Raw genomic sequence first — 19,434 nt, 5'->3', positions numbered from 1 at the left:
CAGAATGTGGGCGAGCGTTATCTTGCTGCAGGATGACACCTCTTCACAGTTGTCCTTGACGTGTGGATCTGATTGCAGGTTTTAGTTTCGTACGCAACACATCACATCCACCATACAATACAGACCTGGCTCTAAAGCCTCGTTTACGCTGAGGCGATGTCTTGCAACATTGTGGCATGCTACGGAAATGTGGCGTGCATCATCTTGTCATTTAGTTCTAAATGTTTTGAAATGCTTAACTACTGCATAACACTTTTTCAAAATTAATAAGCAAACATATTAATAGTATTAATAGTAAGACTGTATTAAAAACTTTCAGTGTTCAGCTCCACAAATTTAAATTATATGTAAAGTTTTACTCCAGTGCGTGGGAAATAAACATCCCAGGTTGGGATGCATAAACTAAAACCAGAGGAGGGGATAGTCTGATGCATAGGGGGGGAAATCCCCTCCATCCCCCCCTGCAAATCGCACACTGCTCCTGAGATCAGTGCATAATATTATAAATGATTTATTCCTTGCTGGATCTAATGTGGAGGAGATTACATGGCCACACTTATCTCTGTTGCCCAGGAAGGCCTCCTGCATTAATAATTACAGTGAAACCTCTTTAAGGTGACCACTTAAATTTTTGTGAGAAAGCGGTCATCTGAAGGGGTGGTCTTGTTAAAGGGTGATCAAGATAAAATGTGATACTGAACATAATCATTTGAACACAATTAATGATAACAACTCCTACAATGAAAATCCAGCTCTTACAGTGTAATAAACTGTAATAAAAATGCAAAAATCAGCATCTGCACACATTTTTCATACATTAGTTTACAATCATATGCTCATATCTCTTTTCCACCTTAGATAGTGAGCACATCAGTTTGTGTTTGGAAAGTGCAATAGCAAGGGACTTGAGTCCGGCAATACTATGTAAGGCATCACCTAATGGGATTAACTGTACAGGAATTGCATCATGTTCAAATCACTGTTTTGGTTGTCACTGCACTGAGGATCTGGGTTCATTTTTGCAATGATATCTTCCCAATTATCACAACAATTGAAGCATGCAATTTATCCTTTCACTGTAGAAATGTCCAATTCTATATTGGCAGCACTGCACAGATTACTAATGATGTTTATTGATTCATCACCACCTTCTTTTTCTTCTCCAGCATGCACATTTTGTGAAGACTGAAAACCAGAATTAATGAAGTATTTTCTAATTGTTTCATTTTTTGCTTCATTCCACACACTTTTACTCCAGCTGTCAGTGTCACCTACCATCACAGACTTAACTAGGACATACACAGGTGTGGTGGTGTCTATTTTTGCAACTAGGGAATGCAGAAGCTTCTTTCACTAATTTAATTTAAACAACTGTATCACTCCTTGGTCAATAGGCTGAACACACAACATTGTGTTTGCAGGAAAAAATTGTGCTCCACATTTGGTAACTTTTTGCTGCATTGACATGGTGCATTATCTACAAAAAGTAGGATTTTATGTTTCTGAATGCAGATTTTTTTAAATTTTAGTTATTCGACCAAGAACAGGAAATGTCATCCATGCAGTTTTATTTGCATGCTAAGAGACACCAAGCAAGAAAATGTCATTGTTTTTTAAGCATCGCAGACATTTTACTGTATGTATCAGTAGTGGTTCCTCTTTTTCACTCCAGAAGTTAGCACAATGACTGATCATTAACTGTTTTGCTGCCTTTACACTGATCGCCCTTCACAGGTAGCGTTTTGTCTGGAAAGGATTTTAAAAATAGACCAGTTCCATCCATCTTGTAAGTCTCACTAACACAACAGCTATTTGTAATTACACTAAGTCTTGACTCCCAGTTGGATACAACATCTTGATTAACTTATCCATTTTCTCCACAGACTGCTCGGAAAACAGTACTGTGTCAAACACAGAATTGGTTCACTGAGCCGTGCTTGCATTGAAGTTAGGAATTCTAACATCAGAAACAACTTTAAGCTCTTTTTCATGTAGCATCGGTCCACTAATTGGTAATCCTTTGGCATGTGCTCTATTAAAACTCTCCAAAACAGCATTATTTATGTCTTCAGATGGTTGTCACCATCTTTTCTTTGAATTTAGTTGGCATTTTCTTCCCATTTCTTACCTCACCTGCCACAATTTGCAGTTATATACTGTATTCGACTTTTTCCATATATAGACACACACACACACACACACACTCACACACACACACACACACACACACACACACACACACACACACACACACACACAAGCTTTCGCAACCAACGGTTGCTTCATCAGGAAAGAGGGAAGGAGAGCGAAAGATGAAAGGATGTGGGTTTTAAGGAAGAGGGTAAGGAGTCATTCCAATCCCGGGAGCGGAAAGACTTACCTTAGGGGGAAAAAAGGACAGGTATACACTCGCACACACACACATATCCATCCGCACATATACAGACACAAGCAGACATTTGTAAAGGCCAGATACGAGCATATTGTCAGGAGTGCCACAGGAAAGTATGATAGGAACACTATTATTCTATGTACACATAAATGATCTGATGGACAGGGTGGGCAGCAATCTGCACCTGTTTGCTGATGATTCTGTGATGTACAGGAAGGTGTCATTGTTGAGTGACTGTAGGAGGATACAAGATGACTTGGACAAAATTTCTAGTTGGTTTGGTAAATGGCAGCTAGACGTAAATGTAGAAAACTGTACCTTAATGCAGATGAGTAGGAAAAACAACCCTGCAATGTTCGAATACAGCATTAAAAGTGTGCTATTCGACACAATCAGGGTGAGTAAACTTCTAGGTGTAACACTGCAGAGCAATACGAAATGAAATGAGCGTATAAAGATTGTAGTGGGGAAGTTGAGTGGTCAACTGTGGTTTATTGGCAGAATTATGAGAAAATGTGTTTCATTTGTAAAGGAGGCCATATGTAGTATGACCCATTCTCGAGTACTGCTTGAGTGTTTCGGATACCCACTAGCTCAGATTAAAGAAAGACATCGAAGCGTTTCAGAGACAGGCTGCTAGATCTACGAGGGTCACTCCGAAAGAAATGCACACTATTTTTGTAAAAATACAGTTTTCATTCTGCATGTGTGAAAGTTTTACAGTGCGTAGATACATCCTTGCCGCTTGTTTTCAAACTTAGTTCAACCTGTTCCTGTGAGTGGCGCCGTCACAGCATGTATTCAAGATGGCTGCTACACTTGACGTTCATCAGAAGCAACGTGCTGTCTTAGAATTCCTGTGCTGTGAAAATGAGGCAGTGGGAAACATCCACAAGAGGTTGAAAAAGGTGTATGCAGATGCTACTGTTGATCGCAGTACAGTTAGTCGGTAGCCAAGCAGGTTAAGTGATGAAAGCGGGCACGGCAATATTGAGGAGTGTCCTCGCAGCGGCAGGCATTGTACTGCACACACTCCAGACAATATGCAGAGAGTTAACGAACTGGTGACTGCTGACAGACGCATCACAGTGGACGAATTGTCACGCTATGTTGTGATAGGGGAAGGAAGTGTTTGCAGAATACTGAAAGTGTTGGCATTAAAAATGGTTTGTGCCAGGTGGGTTCCCAGGATGTTGACAGTGGCTCACAAAAAAACAAGAAAAACGGTATGCAGCAAACTTTTAGAACAGTACGATAATGGTGGAGATGAATTTCTTGGAAGAATTGTGACAGGTTATGAAACATGGCTCCATCATTTTTCACCAGAGATGAAGAGCCAATCAATGTAGTGGCATCATGCAAATTCACCCAAGAAAAAAAAATTCAAAACCACACCTTCTTCTGGAAAAGTTACGGCTACAGTGTTTTTTGATTTCAAAGGACTCTTGCTTGTGGACATCATGAAAAGTGGAACCACCATAAATTCTGATGCATATGTGATGACACTGAAGGAACTTCAAGCTCGACTGAGTCGTGTTCGACCACATCAGCAAAAGCAGGATGTTTTGCTGTTGCACGACAATGCACTGCCACATGTCAGTCAAAAATCCATGGAAGCAATCACAAAACTCGGATGGACAACACTGAAACACCCGCCTTACAGTCCTGACCTGGCTCCATATGACTATCATCTCTTTGGGAAACTGAAAGACTCTCTTCATGGAACAAGGTTTGAAGATGATGACTCCCTTGTGCATGCTGCCAAACAATGTCTCCTACAGGTTGGTCCAGAATTTTACCGTGCGGGTATACAGGCACTGGTTCTAAGAAGGTGTAGGGCACTGGTTCCAAGATGGCGTAAGGCAGTTGAGATGGATAGACATTATGTGGAGAAATGAAAATGTTGTTCCTAAAGGATGTACCTACACACTATAAAACTTTCAAACATGTAGAATAAAAGATGGATTTAAAAAAAAAATAGTGTGCATTTCTTTTGGAGTGACCCTCGTATTACTGGTAGGTCTGGTTAAGGAACAAGTGTTACGGAGATGTTTCGAGAACTCCGATGGGAATCCCTAGAGGGAAGACAATGTTCTTTTTGAAGAACACTGTGGAGAAAATTTAGAAAACGGGCATTTGAACCTAACTGCAGAATGATTCTATTGCCAACAATGTATGTTTTGTGTAATGACCATGAACTTAAAAGAAATCAGGGCTCATATGAAGGCATATAGACAGTTGTTTTTCAGAAGGAGCATCTTTGAGGATAGCCTTGCACTCAATAACAAAGTAGTGGCCAGAGGCAGGTAACCGATGGTTTTTCCCATGACGAGGGTGAGCTTCTGAAGTATAAAAGAATTTAATTTCACATAAAGTCATTTTTAGTTGATCTGCCTGTTGTGCTGTAGCTGAAAATACTATTTCTTGCCTTATTATTTCCTTGTTCATTCTGTTTGACCCAAAGTGTTCATTTGTGTTGCTTCATATTTTAACAAAGGGACTCCAATGATAATATATTTGTTGCAATGCATTTAAGTGAAATGACCTGACATGAGTGTATACAAGTGATAACAGTCACTATGTATTATTTGTCTTAAGCCCCAGACATTCAGGTTGATGGATAATATGTTAAACAGCTATTTGAATCCTCAATGATTTCTGTTTTATAAACATTAGGGTATAATTATTGGCCATGAAAGACTACATTGTACGGTCAAACCGGTCTGGAGTGCTGCTTCATAAAAGTGGATCAGGACACATACAAAACTGTAGTACTGACAGTTTACGCGCTGCCAGCAGTAAGTATCTGATGCCTCATAAAGCTGCCAGAAACCGTTTTAGGGAGGTTATTCAGACTTAAGTGGAGAATCATTATCTGTGGAAACTTTAATGATGTTTTTTTTGTCAGATAATACCAACAGGGTGCACTTAGAGTTCTTGTTGTCCAGTTTTAGGTTATTTTGTACAGTACAATTCTCTGAGAGCACTGAAAGACGTAGTGCAACAATCTCTGACAATTTGTTTTTAGATGCACTAACATGTAGTGATTTTGTTGTAAAACCCTCAGTCAATGGTTGATCTGACCATCCAGTGGGGTTCAAAACAGGGTGTATTTCCTAACATATTTTAGTATTGTGTAGTAACATCACCCCTCTAACAGCACCAGAGAGCTTATGAAATGCCTCATGCTCATGGTATTTATAATGGAAAAACACATAATCAACTCCTAATGGTGGAGAGGGAGCAACACTTTCTCTACAAATGGTTGATAAATACTTGGACTAAATGTCTCCCCAAGGTGGCAGGTGGCTTTTCATCAAATGCCAATGGCATCTTAGAAGGCAGATGAGTAAGTGGAAGATAGGGCACTCTTTTGACTTTGCAGCAGGAAACTGTTCCTAAAGGTAGATGAGCCACCACACGACCAATGGCATAAGATGGAGGAAGCAATGGGAAACCACTCCATTAAAGGCCCAACTGGATACTCAAAGTATTAATAGAACTGGATGGGAGAAAGAATTACATTTTGATTAAATTATCCAGAAGTAAAATTGTCCCTTGTTCGGATCTGTCAGTGAGCAAGGGAAGAGGGGTGGAGATTAAGAGAGAATAAAGCTCAATTGTCAGACTCTGAGAATAGCAAAATGGATTGTCACTTCTGCTCTGCAGTTCGGCAAACTAGAAAATTTGAAATTTGAAATGAGTATTGATATATTAGGCATTTCAGAAAAGAGACAAACTATGGTGACTTCTGGATAGATTGTTTCAGCCATACACAGAGGAATGATAAAAGACACAGAAGTTGTTATCAACAATCAACTTGTTACAGCACAAAAATCATTGTTAATCAGACTTGATCCAAAATAAAGTACTGTACCCGGGTTCCTGGGTTCGATTCCCAGTGGGGTCAGGGATTTTCTCTGCCTCGTGATGACTGGGTGTTGTGTGATGTCCTTAGGTTAGTTAGGTTTAAGTAGTTCTATGTTCTGGGGGACTGATGACCATAGATGTTAAGTCCCATAGTGCTCAGAGCCTATTTGAGCCAAAGTACTGTACGCATTAAATATTTAAGAAAACTGCCAGGATATTGGGCCAGAAATGAAGGCAAGTTTGTGTTTAGTAATGTAACGTTCACTAAAGGTAAGACCAAGATTCAATGAGAAAGACCATCTTTTGTTAATTTGCCTTGATGGCTTTAGCTTCTAACAATCTGCAATCCACAGATTGCAGAAAATAAGTATCCACATTTTTGTGAAAATTGTCATTACATGTGCTGCATCACATGCTAGGAGGCCAGAATTGTCACAGATATATCACCATGTTGTAAATTACTCATGCCAGCTAAACTTGTAAATTGGTTTTTTGTCTGTATTTATTTGGAAATAAGGTGTCGAGCTGTGCTTCTCTTTGGAATAAAAGTTGTAATTGGCCTCAAAGTACAATGTGTTGTCTGTTTGAGGAATTATTTACATACATCAACACCAAATTTCAGAAATTATTCTTTCTTTCAAAGCTGTGAATAAGATATTCGAGAAGTAATAGGTTACAATGTGGATAATGAGAAACAGAAGTGTTACTGATAACATACTCCGTGTTGCCATTTAGAGTAAAATCCATTTCTCTTCTACAGCAACTTGCACTTATCTGTTACCTGTGAAAGCAGTCCACAGATTATGAGATAAACCTTGTAATACCTTAAAATACGAATGCCTTAACAATGAAAAAACTACTGAATGCTTAACCCCATAAAGTAAATGAATAGTAATTTACAGTGCCATAAAATGCAGACATTTTTCTCAGCACCCAAATGAAATTGTACTTTAAATAAAATGTTTTTTTAAACTGTGTAGAAAAAGAGGGAATATCAGTTAATTATCGTACTTTTTCTTTATACACTGCAAAAAAAATTTTATCCTCTACATTAACAATAATGTCCTCAGCCAAATACAACAGAAAGTCGAAGCCATACTCTCAGAATAGCATCAAAATCTACTTGTATTCTCTGCAAACCACTGTGAAGTGCATGGTAGAGGATACTCCCCACTGTACTAGTTATTAAGATCTTTCCCCATTCGAGTCACATATGAGGTACAGGAAGAACAATTGCTTAAAAGCCTCTGTGTGCACTGTAATTAGTCTAATGTTGACATCATGATCACAGTGGGGGTGGCACATAGGAAGGCAGCATTAAATTCTTAGAGTCAGAATTAAAATATGTTCTATAAACTTTCTATATAGGCTTTCATGGAATAATTTGCATCCATCTTCAAGCAATTGCCACTTCAGTTCTTTCAGCATTTCTGTGACACTCTCCCATGTGGTAAACAAACTAGTGACCATTTTTTATTCACATATTTATAATTATTCAGTCTCTCCTATTACTCCTGGTTGGTATGGACCCCAGTGCTGTGGCTTCCAAAAAATTCAGTGATCAGAGAAGTAGTATTGGCTTTAAAATCAGTTATAAATAAACAGATGAAAAGGAATTTAGAAAACACATAAAGGTAGCTTTTGTGGATTTATAAAAAAGCATTTGATAATGTATAATGCAAAAAAAGAGCTTGAGGTATTGAAGAAAGTAGCAATAGACCACAGACACCAATATGAAAATTTTACAAAAATGAGACAACTATTATTGCAGCACACTCAGTACTAGAAGAAACACTGATTCAGAAACTTGTATGTGCACTGTCAGCAATAATTTTTAATATATACTTAGAGGAGGCACTCAAAAAAATTAGAGAACAGTTAGAGGTAGATTCTGTAAAAAATGGTAAAGGAAGCAAAGAAGACCTTGAAGCCATAGGTTAAAGGAAATAGTTAAAGCCATGGGAAAAAAGTATAACATGAAAATAAAAGAATCTGAAACAAAGGCAATAATTTGGGGCAAAGGAGAGCAAGCCAAAGCTTGACTTCTTCTTGCATGTGACACACTACTGTAACAAGTAGACTTTATTTAAGAAGCATGATCTCTATACATTGAAGAAGCAGAGAAGAAGTAAGAAGCATAACTGCCCAACTAAAAAGTGCTTTCAGTAAAAGAAGAAGATATTAACCTCAAAAGTAACAGCCAATAAACCAGGAAAGTATTTCAAAGTATATGTTTGGAAGAGTGTAACCTTTGAATATAAATATAAGTGTCAGGAAATCTTTTCTGAATGTATTTGTGTAGAGTGTAGCTTTTGCAGGTGTCAAACATAAATGATAAACAGTTCCAGCAATAAGAAAATACAAGCTTTTGAAACATTATGCCACTGAAGAATGCTGAAGATTATATGAATAGATCACCTAACTAATGAAGAGATACTGAATCAAACTTAGGAGGAAAGAAACTTATGGCAGAACCTGACCATGTTGGTTAATGAGAGATATCCTGAGGCAATTGTCAGTTTGATAATGAAAGGACGTGAATGTGTTGGTTGGGGGGGGGGGGGGGGGGCAGAAAGGACATTTTAGATGGAGACCAGTTCTTTTCTTGACTACAGAAAGAAGGTTGAAATGGATGTATGTTGTAGTCAATATATTGAGAGTAAGAGGCATGCATTGGATAGACTAGTATGGAGCTTAGCATCAAACCTGTCTTTGGACTGAAGACCATAACAACAATATACTGTAAAATGAACAGTTCAGAATGTTGGTTGTCTGTTTATACATGAGGGATTCCTAAAAACAGTAACAGAGGAATATGTCAGTGGAAAAATAACTAGCAGAAGTCTAGCTCAAAGACATATATCGCACTATAAAAGATGCCAGTTGCAACTCTCATGTAGAAAAAAGAAGAAGATAGAAGGATTTGAAGACTGGAGATCTGTTGCCAGTCACTGTAATTAGACTCCTGTTAACCAGTCCTTGGACTGAACTCTAAAGCAAGGAAGGAAACACACATCTATAAAACTGCTGTTCATCTTGTACCTTCATGACCTAGCAGAAGGGTTGAAAGTAATCACAGACTGCAGATGATGCAGTTGTCTGCAATGAAGTATTATCTGAAAATGCTTAGCAAATATTCATTCATACCTTTATAACATTTCATAATGGCTGAAAGATTGTCACCTTGCTTTAAATGTTAAGTAACATAACATTTTGCACTCCACAAAACACAAAAACATAGTATCTTATAACTAAATATCAGTGATTCACAGTTGAAATCCATCAATTCAAGCATTTGAGTGTAACTGTTTGTATGGATATCAACTGTAATGATAACATAGGCTCCATTGAAGAGAAAGCAGATGGCAGACATCTGTTCATCAGTAGGATGATGGGAAAATGCATTCAACATACAAAGGAGATTGCTTTCAAAATGCATGTGTGACCCATCCTAGAATCCTGCAGCAGATACATTGCATCCATCTTCCAATTAAAAATAGGACAGCTGGTAAACTAATTTATACGCAGTGATATACAAGTGCTGATTTCCAGTTGTTTGTTTATCCAAATAAATAGTATCTGTACTCATACTATTATAGTTTTGATGGAGAAACAGACTTGGAAATTTGTTTTTGTTGAATCATATGCTAATTATTAGGATATTGAGATTCCCATAAAGATGTTGCCTGCCAGTTGTAGGTCCACACTGAATATTGCTAGCAATGTGTTGCTATTCCTGTTTCTTTTGTTGAAATACTTGCATAAAATATGCACACTACTGCATTCAGGCAACTTTTTAAAAACTCCAGAAAAATGGGATGATCCAAAATTTGTTCCTTTAAATGTGCCATCTGTATTTCTTAACAGCAACAGGAGCATAGTTTTCATTGAACTTGTAAACATATACCATATCTGCATATTCTGTGTTAATGACAATATGCCAATTTGACTGATATTGTGAAAAAGTTACCTAATGCTTCCTCAGCCACCTGCAATTATAAAGTTGCAATAGTCCACTGTTAGTTAATTAGAATGCATTCATCTCAACTAAGATTCTCATGAGCACAGATTTTTGGAGCCAATAGGGAAAGTGGGAAAAATAAAAATTATGCACTAGAGAATAAAAGAACCTGAAAGTAAGCCGAGCAAAAAATTAAAATTGGTAAAAAAAGAAATGATAAAAATTGATAGTGCTAAAGATCAAATAACATAAGGAAGAAATTCTAGAGCATATAAGGAATTTCTACAGCCAAGAATATGAAAGAATTCATAAACTACTGAGAACAATTAATGAAAATCAAAATGGCTTAGTTTCAGAAACTCTCCCAAAAGAAATAAGACAGCAATACATGAAAAGCAGAATGATAATGTAGAGGTCATGACGATCTGACAATTGAAATACTTAAGCTTACTGGCAAAAAATCGAAAAAAATCTGGCTAAAATCTGTATTGCTTGTATACAAAGAGGCTACACCTTCACCTCACAAAGCAAAGCAAATTTCTCTACACAAAAATGGAAGTACGGTACTCCCCGTTATCTACAAAGTTTTCACTACACACTTGACAAAAGACATCAGTGCTGTTGCAGAAAACGTACAATCCATAGAACAAGCTTGAGTCCACAGTGGTTACAGCTAAAGCAATTAATTGAGCCAATGAATATGAAATGCCACTTTGCATAACTTTTATATATTTTGAAAAGGCTTTTGATTCTGTCAGCCACACTGCGGTTATAGAGGCAATGTTTCAACTAGGTGTGGAAACAAGGTACATAAACATATTATGTAACATCTCTGAAAGCTGTATGGCTTTTGTTAGCATAGTACAACATATGAGAGAATTTTTCCATTGGGTGGGGAGTAAAGTAGGATGACCCTATGTCCCAGAAACTGTTTATAGCAGTCCTTGAGACAACAATGTCCAAAATTATTTGGCAAGAAATGAGAATTAGAATAACTGGGAAAAGCTTCATTAACTTGAGATTTGCAGACAATACAGTAGTCCTGGCCATCAATATGATATAATTTTGATCCTCTATATAGAATTTATCAGATAGTTGCCAAAAAGTAGGTTTCAAGATAAATCTGCGCAAAGTAAATATTACACACAAGTGGGTAGCAGCAAGACAAATAATACTGAACAACAACTGTCTAAAATGTTAATTAATATGTTCATCTGGGACAATTAATTATTACTCAAGGAGACTTAAAACCTTAAATTTTCCACTAAATCAAGCTAGGCTGGAGGGCTTACAGAAGAAATGCGACCATTTTCGCATATAATATGCCAATAAACTTGAAAAAGGTTGTTTTAAAACCATGTGCTCTTTTCAAACTAACATATGGCTGTGAAACGTTGATTTTAATGAATTTTTCAAATGAAAACTCTGAACAGCTCAGAGAGCTATAGAAAGTTCACTGCTAAGTCTTACTAAGAAGGATTGGAAAGGTAGTGAACAATAAGAGCAATAACAGGAGTTTGGGATGTTGTGGAAAAGGCAAATAGGAAGGACATTCACATGAAAAAATGACAGAAGATGGATAACGGCAGTTTAAAGTGGAGTTACAGAGAAAGACAGAGACCACCTGACAGTGGGGATAAAGAACTGAAAAAGTCAAGTCTCGACTGGCAAAGGACAGGAGGAGACAGTGGCATGGAAACAGTGATTAAAATTATATTTATTAGCTTTGTATTAAAGAGGCTACATCTAGTATAGGTTGAATTAGCTGAACAATAAATAAATATGTAAATAAAGTGAAAAAAACTGATCTACATGAAATGTGTTCTGTCTCGGAAACCATCCAGGGAAGAGCGTACATCTATGTAAACCTTTTTGCTTCCAGTGATCATTTGTTTCACCATCTGAAATACTGACAGTTCCTTCTGGTCCACTCTGGATATAGAAATATGTACTGAAATGAATACATTGATACATTAACAAAAATATTCATCTCAGTCTGTTTGTGTTACATTCCGTGTGAAACTACATATCTAAAACTTTGACAGATAATTAGGAGACTTAATTAAGCATGCTTTGTTACAGTAGCAGAAGCTTCTCCCAGTGCTAGCATATTTTGCATTTTATCAGTCACTGATGATAGTAAATATATTTTATAGTTAAAATATTGAATATTATGTACATTCAACAATGGAATAGCTTTCAGGAGTCTTTTTGCAGACACTAGATTTCTTACAGTCAAAACTGACTGCAATTAATAGTGCAGCTGTATAGTTATGAAAAAAGACCAATTTAAAAAAAGATGTATTACACTCATTTGAAATCATGTTTAGTCCTTGACAGAAATTTCTGGTAACATAAATTTAGTCCAGGATGGAATAACAAAAATATGGAAGGGATATATTATTACTCACTACATACAGGAGATGTTGAGCTGCAGACAAGCACAATGGAAAGGAATTCTAGAAATATTCAGCTTTTGGACTATGTCCTTCATTCCTACACATTTGCTACTTCTGATGTAGGCTTTAGTCTGAAATGTGAATATTTCTAGCATTCCTTTTCATAGTGCCTGTCTGCAACTTCGCCTGTCCTGTGTATTGATATACATTTAATACAGTAGCTGGAAATAATTGATACATAGGTTGTACATGCTTGTGCAACATTAGAGGTAGGAAGTGTAGTGCCAGAGAATATTTTTTCATGTTCCATGACTCAGCATTCATAGTACTTCATTATAGTTAAAACACTTACATGTTCCACGGGTCATAATTGCAACTTCTTTTTATGACATGGAATCAGCCAGTTTTACGTTTATAATATACTTTTTCAGTGATGAAAAATTGATCTCCTTCCCCCCTAGTTCCCGGGGCCAAGTTTTTCCCCAGCAGTTTTCTTTGACAATCCTGTAACCCGAATGGGCATGAGAGAAACCTCAGGTGATTGAGCCACTGAAGACATCTGCCCCTAGGCCCCTGTCCAGGCACTGCAGGTGCCGATGGCATCGTACACAGTTCCAGACATGAGCTGTTTCAATCAGTGATATAATGTGGGCCAAGGAAGCTAAGAAGGGAGTTTTCCTTTCACAACATAAGTGGTGCTAAGAGAGGGCCTGTTTATAAGCATTATCACATGATAACTTGGCCATGCTCCTACAAGCTATAAAGCCAGCATGCAGCAAGTAGCAGGCGCATTCATTGTAGACTATGCTTGCTGTGTAATGTCAACTGATCACACTGGACTACTGCCAATGGCTATTCATCTGGATTACATTCAGAATTCCGCTACAGACTCTCTAGCACTAGTGAAGACGGCATGGAAGAATTGTTCAGCACTTAATTTTGAGTATACAACAGGCACACTGTTTCATGTACTAAATTATAACTTTTTCACATCAACTACCCTGACACGTCCTACTTCAGGAACTATGCTGAGGAATGTCTTCATTCCACTAGTGAATCCTTCGTCCTTACTAGTTACATTAGTCACTAACGAATGCCAAGTTACATAAAATGCCAAGTTACATAATGTATCAGAACTATTGCAACTTAGGTTAAAGGATCTTATTTCTCTCAAGAGTAAACATTTATGCTTCGCTGGAATGCAGAAGTTGTTTATTTAGTCTTGCATTTTTGGAATTGGTCACGAATTCTACAATTGTCTTCAAGTCGTTTCCCTTGTATAGCTCCAATACATATATTCCTCCCATATCTCAGATTTCCCTTCTTTGTTTAGTACTGGTTTTCCATCTGATCTCTTGTTATTCATACAGCTGCTTCTCTTTTCTCCAAAGACCTCTTTAATTTTCCTGTAGACAGTATCTTTTCACTGGTGATATGTGCTTCTGCATTCATATATTTGTACTTTAACCATTCCTACTTAGACATTTTCCATTTACTGTCAATATAATTTTGTAGACATCTGTATTCCCTTCTGCCTCCTTCATTTATTGTTTTTTTTTTTATTTTCTCTTTTCGTCAATTAAATTCAATATACGCTGTGATATCAATGGATTTCTACTAGTCCTTGTATTTTTAACTATTTGTTCTTATGCTGTCTTCAGTATTTCATCTCAAACCACACATCCATCTTCTACTGCCTTTGTTTCCTTTGCAAATTCCTCTGTTTTAATCTACAGTTCATCTGTCTCTTATATGCATAAAGCAGAGTATACATTTGTACTCCTGGGATATGCTCCCAGACCTGTGAGTCGATTTCAACAAAATTTGGCTCAGAATCAGCAGGCCTCACAAGTGTGAGCACTATGGGGTTTATAACCTCCTATTTCCAGTAGTTGCAGAGATACTGGCAAAAACGTGTTTTCTCTGGCCCTAGAATATAGGCTGCACTGCACAACAGGCATCTCGTGTGGGAAGAGTATCGGTCTGCCAAATCATAGGACAGTTACATGTCCAAGGCAAGAAATGGTTTTCCAGGCCCTGACATGTAGGCTGCCCTTCGTGACAGATGTGTTGGAGAAGTATCGACCTGCTTTGCGTTCTGGCCTCTATGTCAGGGGCAATTAAATGAGTTTCAAGTCCATGATGTGTAGCATGCACTTTGTGGCAGGTATGTTGTGGGAGTATTGAACTTTATTGCAGGGGCTACATGTGCAGATGAGAGTGGTTGGGCACAAGTTGAGATGAATAGAGAAGGGGATGGACAGAGCATGGAGGAGAAAGGAATGGACAGAGAGCGGTGAGGAGGAGGATATGCATAAGGAAGGCGGAAGGTGTAGGGAGGTAATCGGCGGGTGAAAAAGGAAGAGGGGGAGTTGGAGATGGAAAAAGCGAAGGGGAGGAGGATGTGGTCAGAGAAAGGGGGTGAAGAAAATGGACAGAGAGACATGGAGGAGGAGATGAAGAAAAAGAGAGTGGGGAAGAGGACATAGACAAATAGAGGTGGGAGGATGAGGTAAACATACAGAGGGAGGAAGAGGAAGACACAGAAGGGGGGGGAGGGGGGAGGAGGAGGTGTCTTCAATATATGTGCCGAACGCATATGCGGGTGAAACTGTGGGGAAAAGGCTAATAAGCAATAAATTATTATCATAGTTCACATCCACCCCTAGTCTATTCCACGTATACAGCTTTCTTCTTGATTCTTAAACCAAGTGTTAGTGATGAGTAAATAATACTGCTTGCAAAATTCTACCTGGTGTATTTCTCTTTCATATATTGCCCTTTCAGTCGATTTTTTCCTACCGTTTTTCCTAGCTTTCGTTTTCCTACTATCGAATTCCAGTTATATTTGTCCCTCCCTTAACTATCTGAATAATTTCTTTTATCTCATCATTCATCCTTTCAGCCCCCTCATCATCAGCAGAGCTTGTTGGCATATAAACTTATACTACTGTGCTGGTGCAGTGTTACGACTCTCCTGATGTGGGACAGTAGCATAATGGCTATACACTGTCGGATGTAATATGAGGTACCGTCGTTTTACGATCGAAATTGCTATTCCACTTAGGATTGCACTTCACTCTAATCCGAAGTGCTTAATTGTTTCCATTGACGTATGGGCACAACATCTCTTTCTCTTTACGTTAATGAAGCCTTAAATGAACACTTAAAATGCTGCGCACTTGTAACGCAGTTGATTGCGTTGCCGTGTAAACTGGAGATAACATGTAACTGCTGCATCGCATCGTGCAATAATCTGTGAGTTCCAAAACAGATATTTTCAGTAAATTCAATTTGTTATTTCAAGTTTGTGCTCACTTCATCGGTTTCTGGATGGTTAATTAATGTCATTTCGCTGATGTATAATGTCATGTCACTGTCCTTTCAAAATATCAAAATAATCTCTGTTAAATTCGCTCAGTCATAATATTTAAAGACAAAAGATAACTGTGGAAAGCTTCGTTATTACGTTATAATTGCTTTCTAGTTTTAAATCGATAATATCAAATCATTGAGGTGTCTCTCCAGCAGACAATTTTCAAAACACCTTCATTTTGGCGATTTCAGAATAAAGCACCACACCAGCGAAATTAGTTTTCCTTCAACTTTCCTAACTGATTTATTGCACATTTCATAGTCATGTAATAAAATTCTTAAGTTAGTCACCATGCACGCAAAAGCCTGGCCGGCTATGAAGTGCTGCAATGTTTTAGTAACATGATACATATTCATAATTATTTTTATTTGATAATAATGGACAATGGTGTCCTGATGTGGTTGGAGACATCCTCTCGCAGTGTATGGCTGTTAGGTCGGCCGCGAGTTGATCTGCCATTTCCTTGTCAGCGAAACACTACCAGAAGACTCTTCCACTGCTGTCATATATTCCTGTAGTACATGAAACACACGTTTTTCAGCGTTTACTCAATGTGTCTAATGTAACAGAATCGTTAATCCTGTAGCGAACTAACAGAATAACTGTATTGCGAAAGTAGTGAGATTCGTGGTGAAACAGCCCCTAAGCTGAATTACTACATCGGGTGTTGTCTTATTGTATGTCCTGGCTACGAGAATGCGTTCGCTGTGCTGTTCTTAGTAGCTTACCAGCATTCGTAGTTTCTTATTCATTATTAGACATGCTCCTCAATTTCACCCATTTGATTTTGTATTTATAACCCTGTATTCACTCAACCAGAAGTCTTGTTCATCCAGCCACCGAACGTGACTAATTCCCATTGCTTCTAACTTCAGCCTATCCATATTACTTTTTGAATTCTCTAACCCACTTACAAGATTAAGGGATCCAACATCCCGCTCTCCGACCTGTAGAATGCCAGTTTTATTATTCCTGATGACGAAATCCTCTTATCCTCCTGAGTAGTGCCCGCCGAGAGATGGGAATGGGAAGGAGGGCTACTTTACCTGCGGATCTGGTCAACATCGAAGCCATTAGAGACAAAGCACAATTCTGAAGGTTGGGGAATGAAACTACCTGGGCCTTTTAAAGAGAATCATGTGCTGGAGCGATTTAGGAAAATCCCGAAAAACCGAACTCTGTGGATGACTGGACGCGTATTTGAACCATCGTCCACCGAAAAGTGCTCAGTACAGCAAGGCCTTGTTGGATGGTGATATATAGTCAGATCAGTCAATCATCGACTGTTGTTGCTGCAACTACTGCCTTTGCAATATTCTCAGAATGCCAAAATAGTGGAAAATAAAAAAATGTCAAGATTATAGAAAAATGACCTCACTGAGTCATGAATCCAGAGTGTCAGGACAAGTGAACGAAACGTGGAAATGTCTCTGAAGGACGAGCCCACCGCCTGTGAGGGAATTTCGAATAATGAATGGAAGTGCTGATATTTCTTGAACCCATAACCTACCTGCCACTATTACCCAGGTGGGCGGTGGTCTTTTCGCTGTCTTAACTTACGCCATGCTCTCCTGCCCCCGCAGAAATCTGAGTTTCTCTGGGGGGGACTTGGGGTGGGCGTGACGTAATTAGCTGTGTAACCTCATTAATTAACCATTAGTGGAAGTAGCTCACATCAACATTATGTAATTTGCACCACAAAATACGTATCCACACCGCTTATTGCAGGAATTAGATTTTCATTTCAAGATCTTTCTTAGTATTACTCAACAACTCTTGAAACGTGAAATATAGGTGTTTAACACACGTTAATACTCGCAGTTAATGGTTTCTAACTGTCAGCTATGATAACAGCGTCACCATAGTCATCCAGCAGACATTGTTTTACGTTCTTCCTTTTACGCTAAGGAAACATCACTTGCAGGAGCTGAAGTGGTATTGTTTCTACTGTTTCGAATGTAGGCACATTATAAACAATTTTCTTTTTTTCCAGAATGTCAGACTTTTTCACAAATGTCGGTCGTTTTGTTGTCCAGGGCACTGCGAATGAAGCCTCGCGCGCAGTGTAGTACCAGAGAGATCCGCTGGTCGGCACCACGGTCACGACCACGCATGGCGTTGCTGGTCTCCACGTTGGCACGCGCCTACAAATTGCTGGCCACTCGGTCCACCATCACACGAAGGTACCAGGCCTACACTGGCAACACATTGCTATAATGATAACTGACATCTACCTGCCAAATTGTTTGTTTTTTGCTATGGCACCTGAAGACGTACCAATACTCTCATTTTTCCTTGCAGGGGTATTTGATTTTCTTTAATAATGCAATTCCACACAAAAACTTACATATGATATCTGTGTTAGTAACTTGCAAGAAGTCCAAAACCGACTGCAACTGTTAGAGGCTGCTATCAAGGAATTCCGCTCTATTTTCACCTCGGCCAGTTACTGATTTTCTCTACTCCAGTTTACAGTAATAGTGCTTACTCTGTAGTCTTTCAGTTCTTCATCACATTCTTTCATCCTCTTTTGTGTTGCAAGTCACGTGCTGTACCACCAGAAGCCGAGAAATCTAGAGGCAGCAGCAATATACGTAAAACTTAATGTTTTGTAGGTAGTCTACAAAAAAGCTAGACATCCAGAAGACGTGGTCGGATGTTAATGCAATTTCGTACACGTACGCATCATCCGAGGTTATATAAATGACCAGAGCTGCAATTCTCCGTGACAAGTAGAACGGACACCAAAGTGAGTTAGTGTTGTTCGTTTTTAGAACTGATACCAGGCCTGGTAGGGTATATAAGGGGCGTGCACAGCATCAGAAGGCGTTCTCGTCTGAGACTGTGTTATCAGCACCTGACACTTTTGAAAGTGAGGTCATGGTGGGTCTCCATGTATCCGGCTGGTCGAATCGTGGAAATTTCAGATTTGTGAGGCATTCTGATGTGACAGTGGTCCGATGTTGGACTGTATGGGAACGTGAGCACAGGCATACTCATCGTCAAGGTTCTGGTCGACCACGTCTGACCATCACAAGGAAGGGTTGCCTTATCGTGTACCAAGCACACTATAATCCCTTCACACGTGTGTCTGCCATCCGATACCAGTTAGTGTACCCCTGGCAACATTTTGTGTCGTCCTACACCATTGGTTGGAGATTAGCAGCAGCTGGGCCAGGGAATAACCCTCCAGGTGTTTTCTGCTGTTAATACGACAGAAACGGTTGCGTTTGGAGTGGTGTCATGACTGGGAAGCATGGACTGCTGATGAACTGCGTCGCATTGTGTTCACCAGTGAATCGCTGTTCTAAAATGCCATGAATGACCATTGTTGGCAAGTGTGACGGCGACTTGGTGAGAGGTCACTCCCATTCTCCCTGTTTTTGGTGAGGTAGAGCAGTGTTGCTTCTGGCATCATGGTGTAGGGATCCCATTG

The 19,434-nt window shown here is 38.8% G+C and overlaps 1 protein-coding gene across 1 annotated transcript in view; it reads left to right on the top strand.

Moving 5' to 3' along the window:
• The window catches only part of LOC124616610 (meiotic recombination protein SPO11), a 194,007-nt gene that overhangs the window by 12,152 nt on the left and 162,421 nt on the right, over positions 1 to 19,434 (top strand). Inside the window, exon 2 of the mRNA XM_047144932.1 lies at positions 18,035 to 18,181. Within this exon, the coding sequence (XP_047000888.1) occupies positions 18,035 to 18,181 (147 nt within the window). The remainder of the gene's footprint in view (positions 1 to 18,034; positions 18,182 to 19,434) is intronic.

This window comes from Schistocerca americana, chromosome 5 (assembly GCF_021461395.2).
Source record: "Schistocerca americana isolate TAMUIC-IGC-003095 chromosome 5, iqSchAmer2.1, whole genome shotgun sequence".
Lineage (NCBI taxonomy): Eukaryota > Metazoa > Arthropoda > Insecta > Orthoptera > Acrididae > Schistocerca > Schistocerca americana.
The sequence above is the reverse complement of the archived record's forward strand: the minus strand, read 5'-3'. Positions and strand labels throughout refer to the sequence as shown.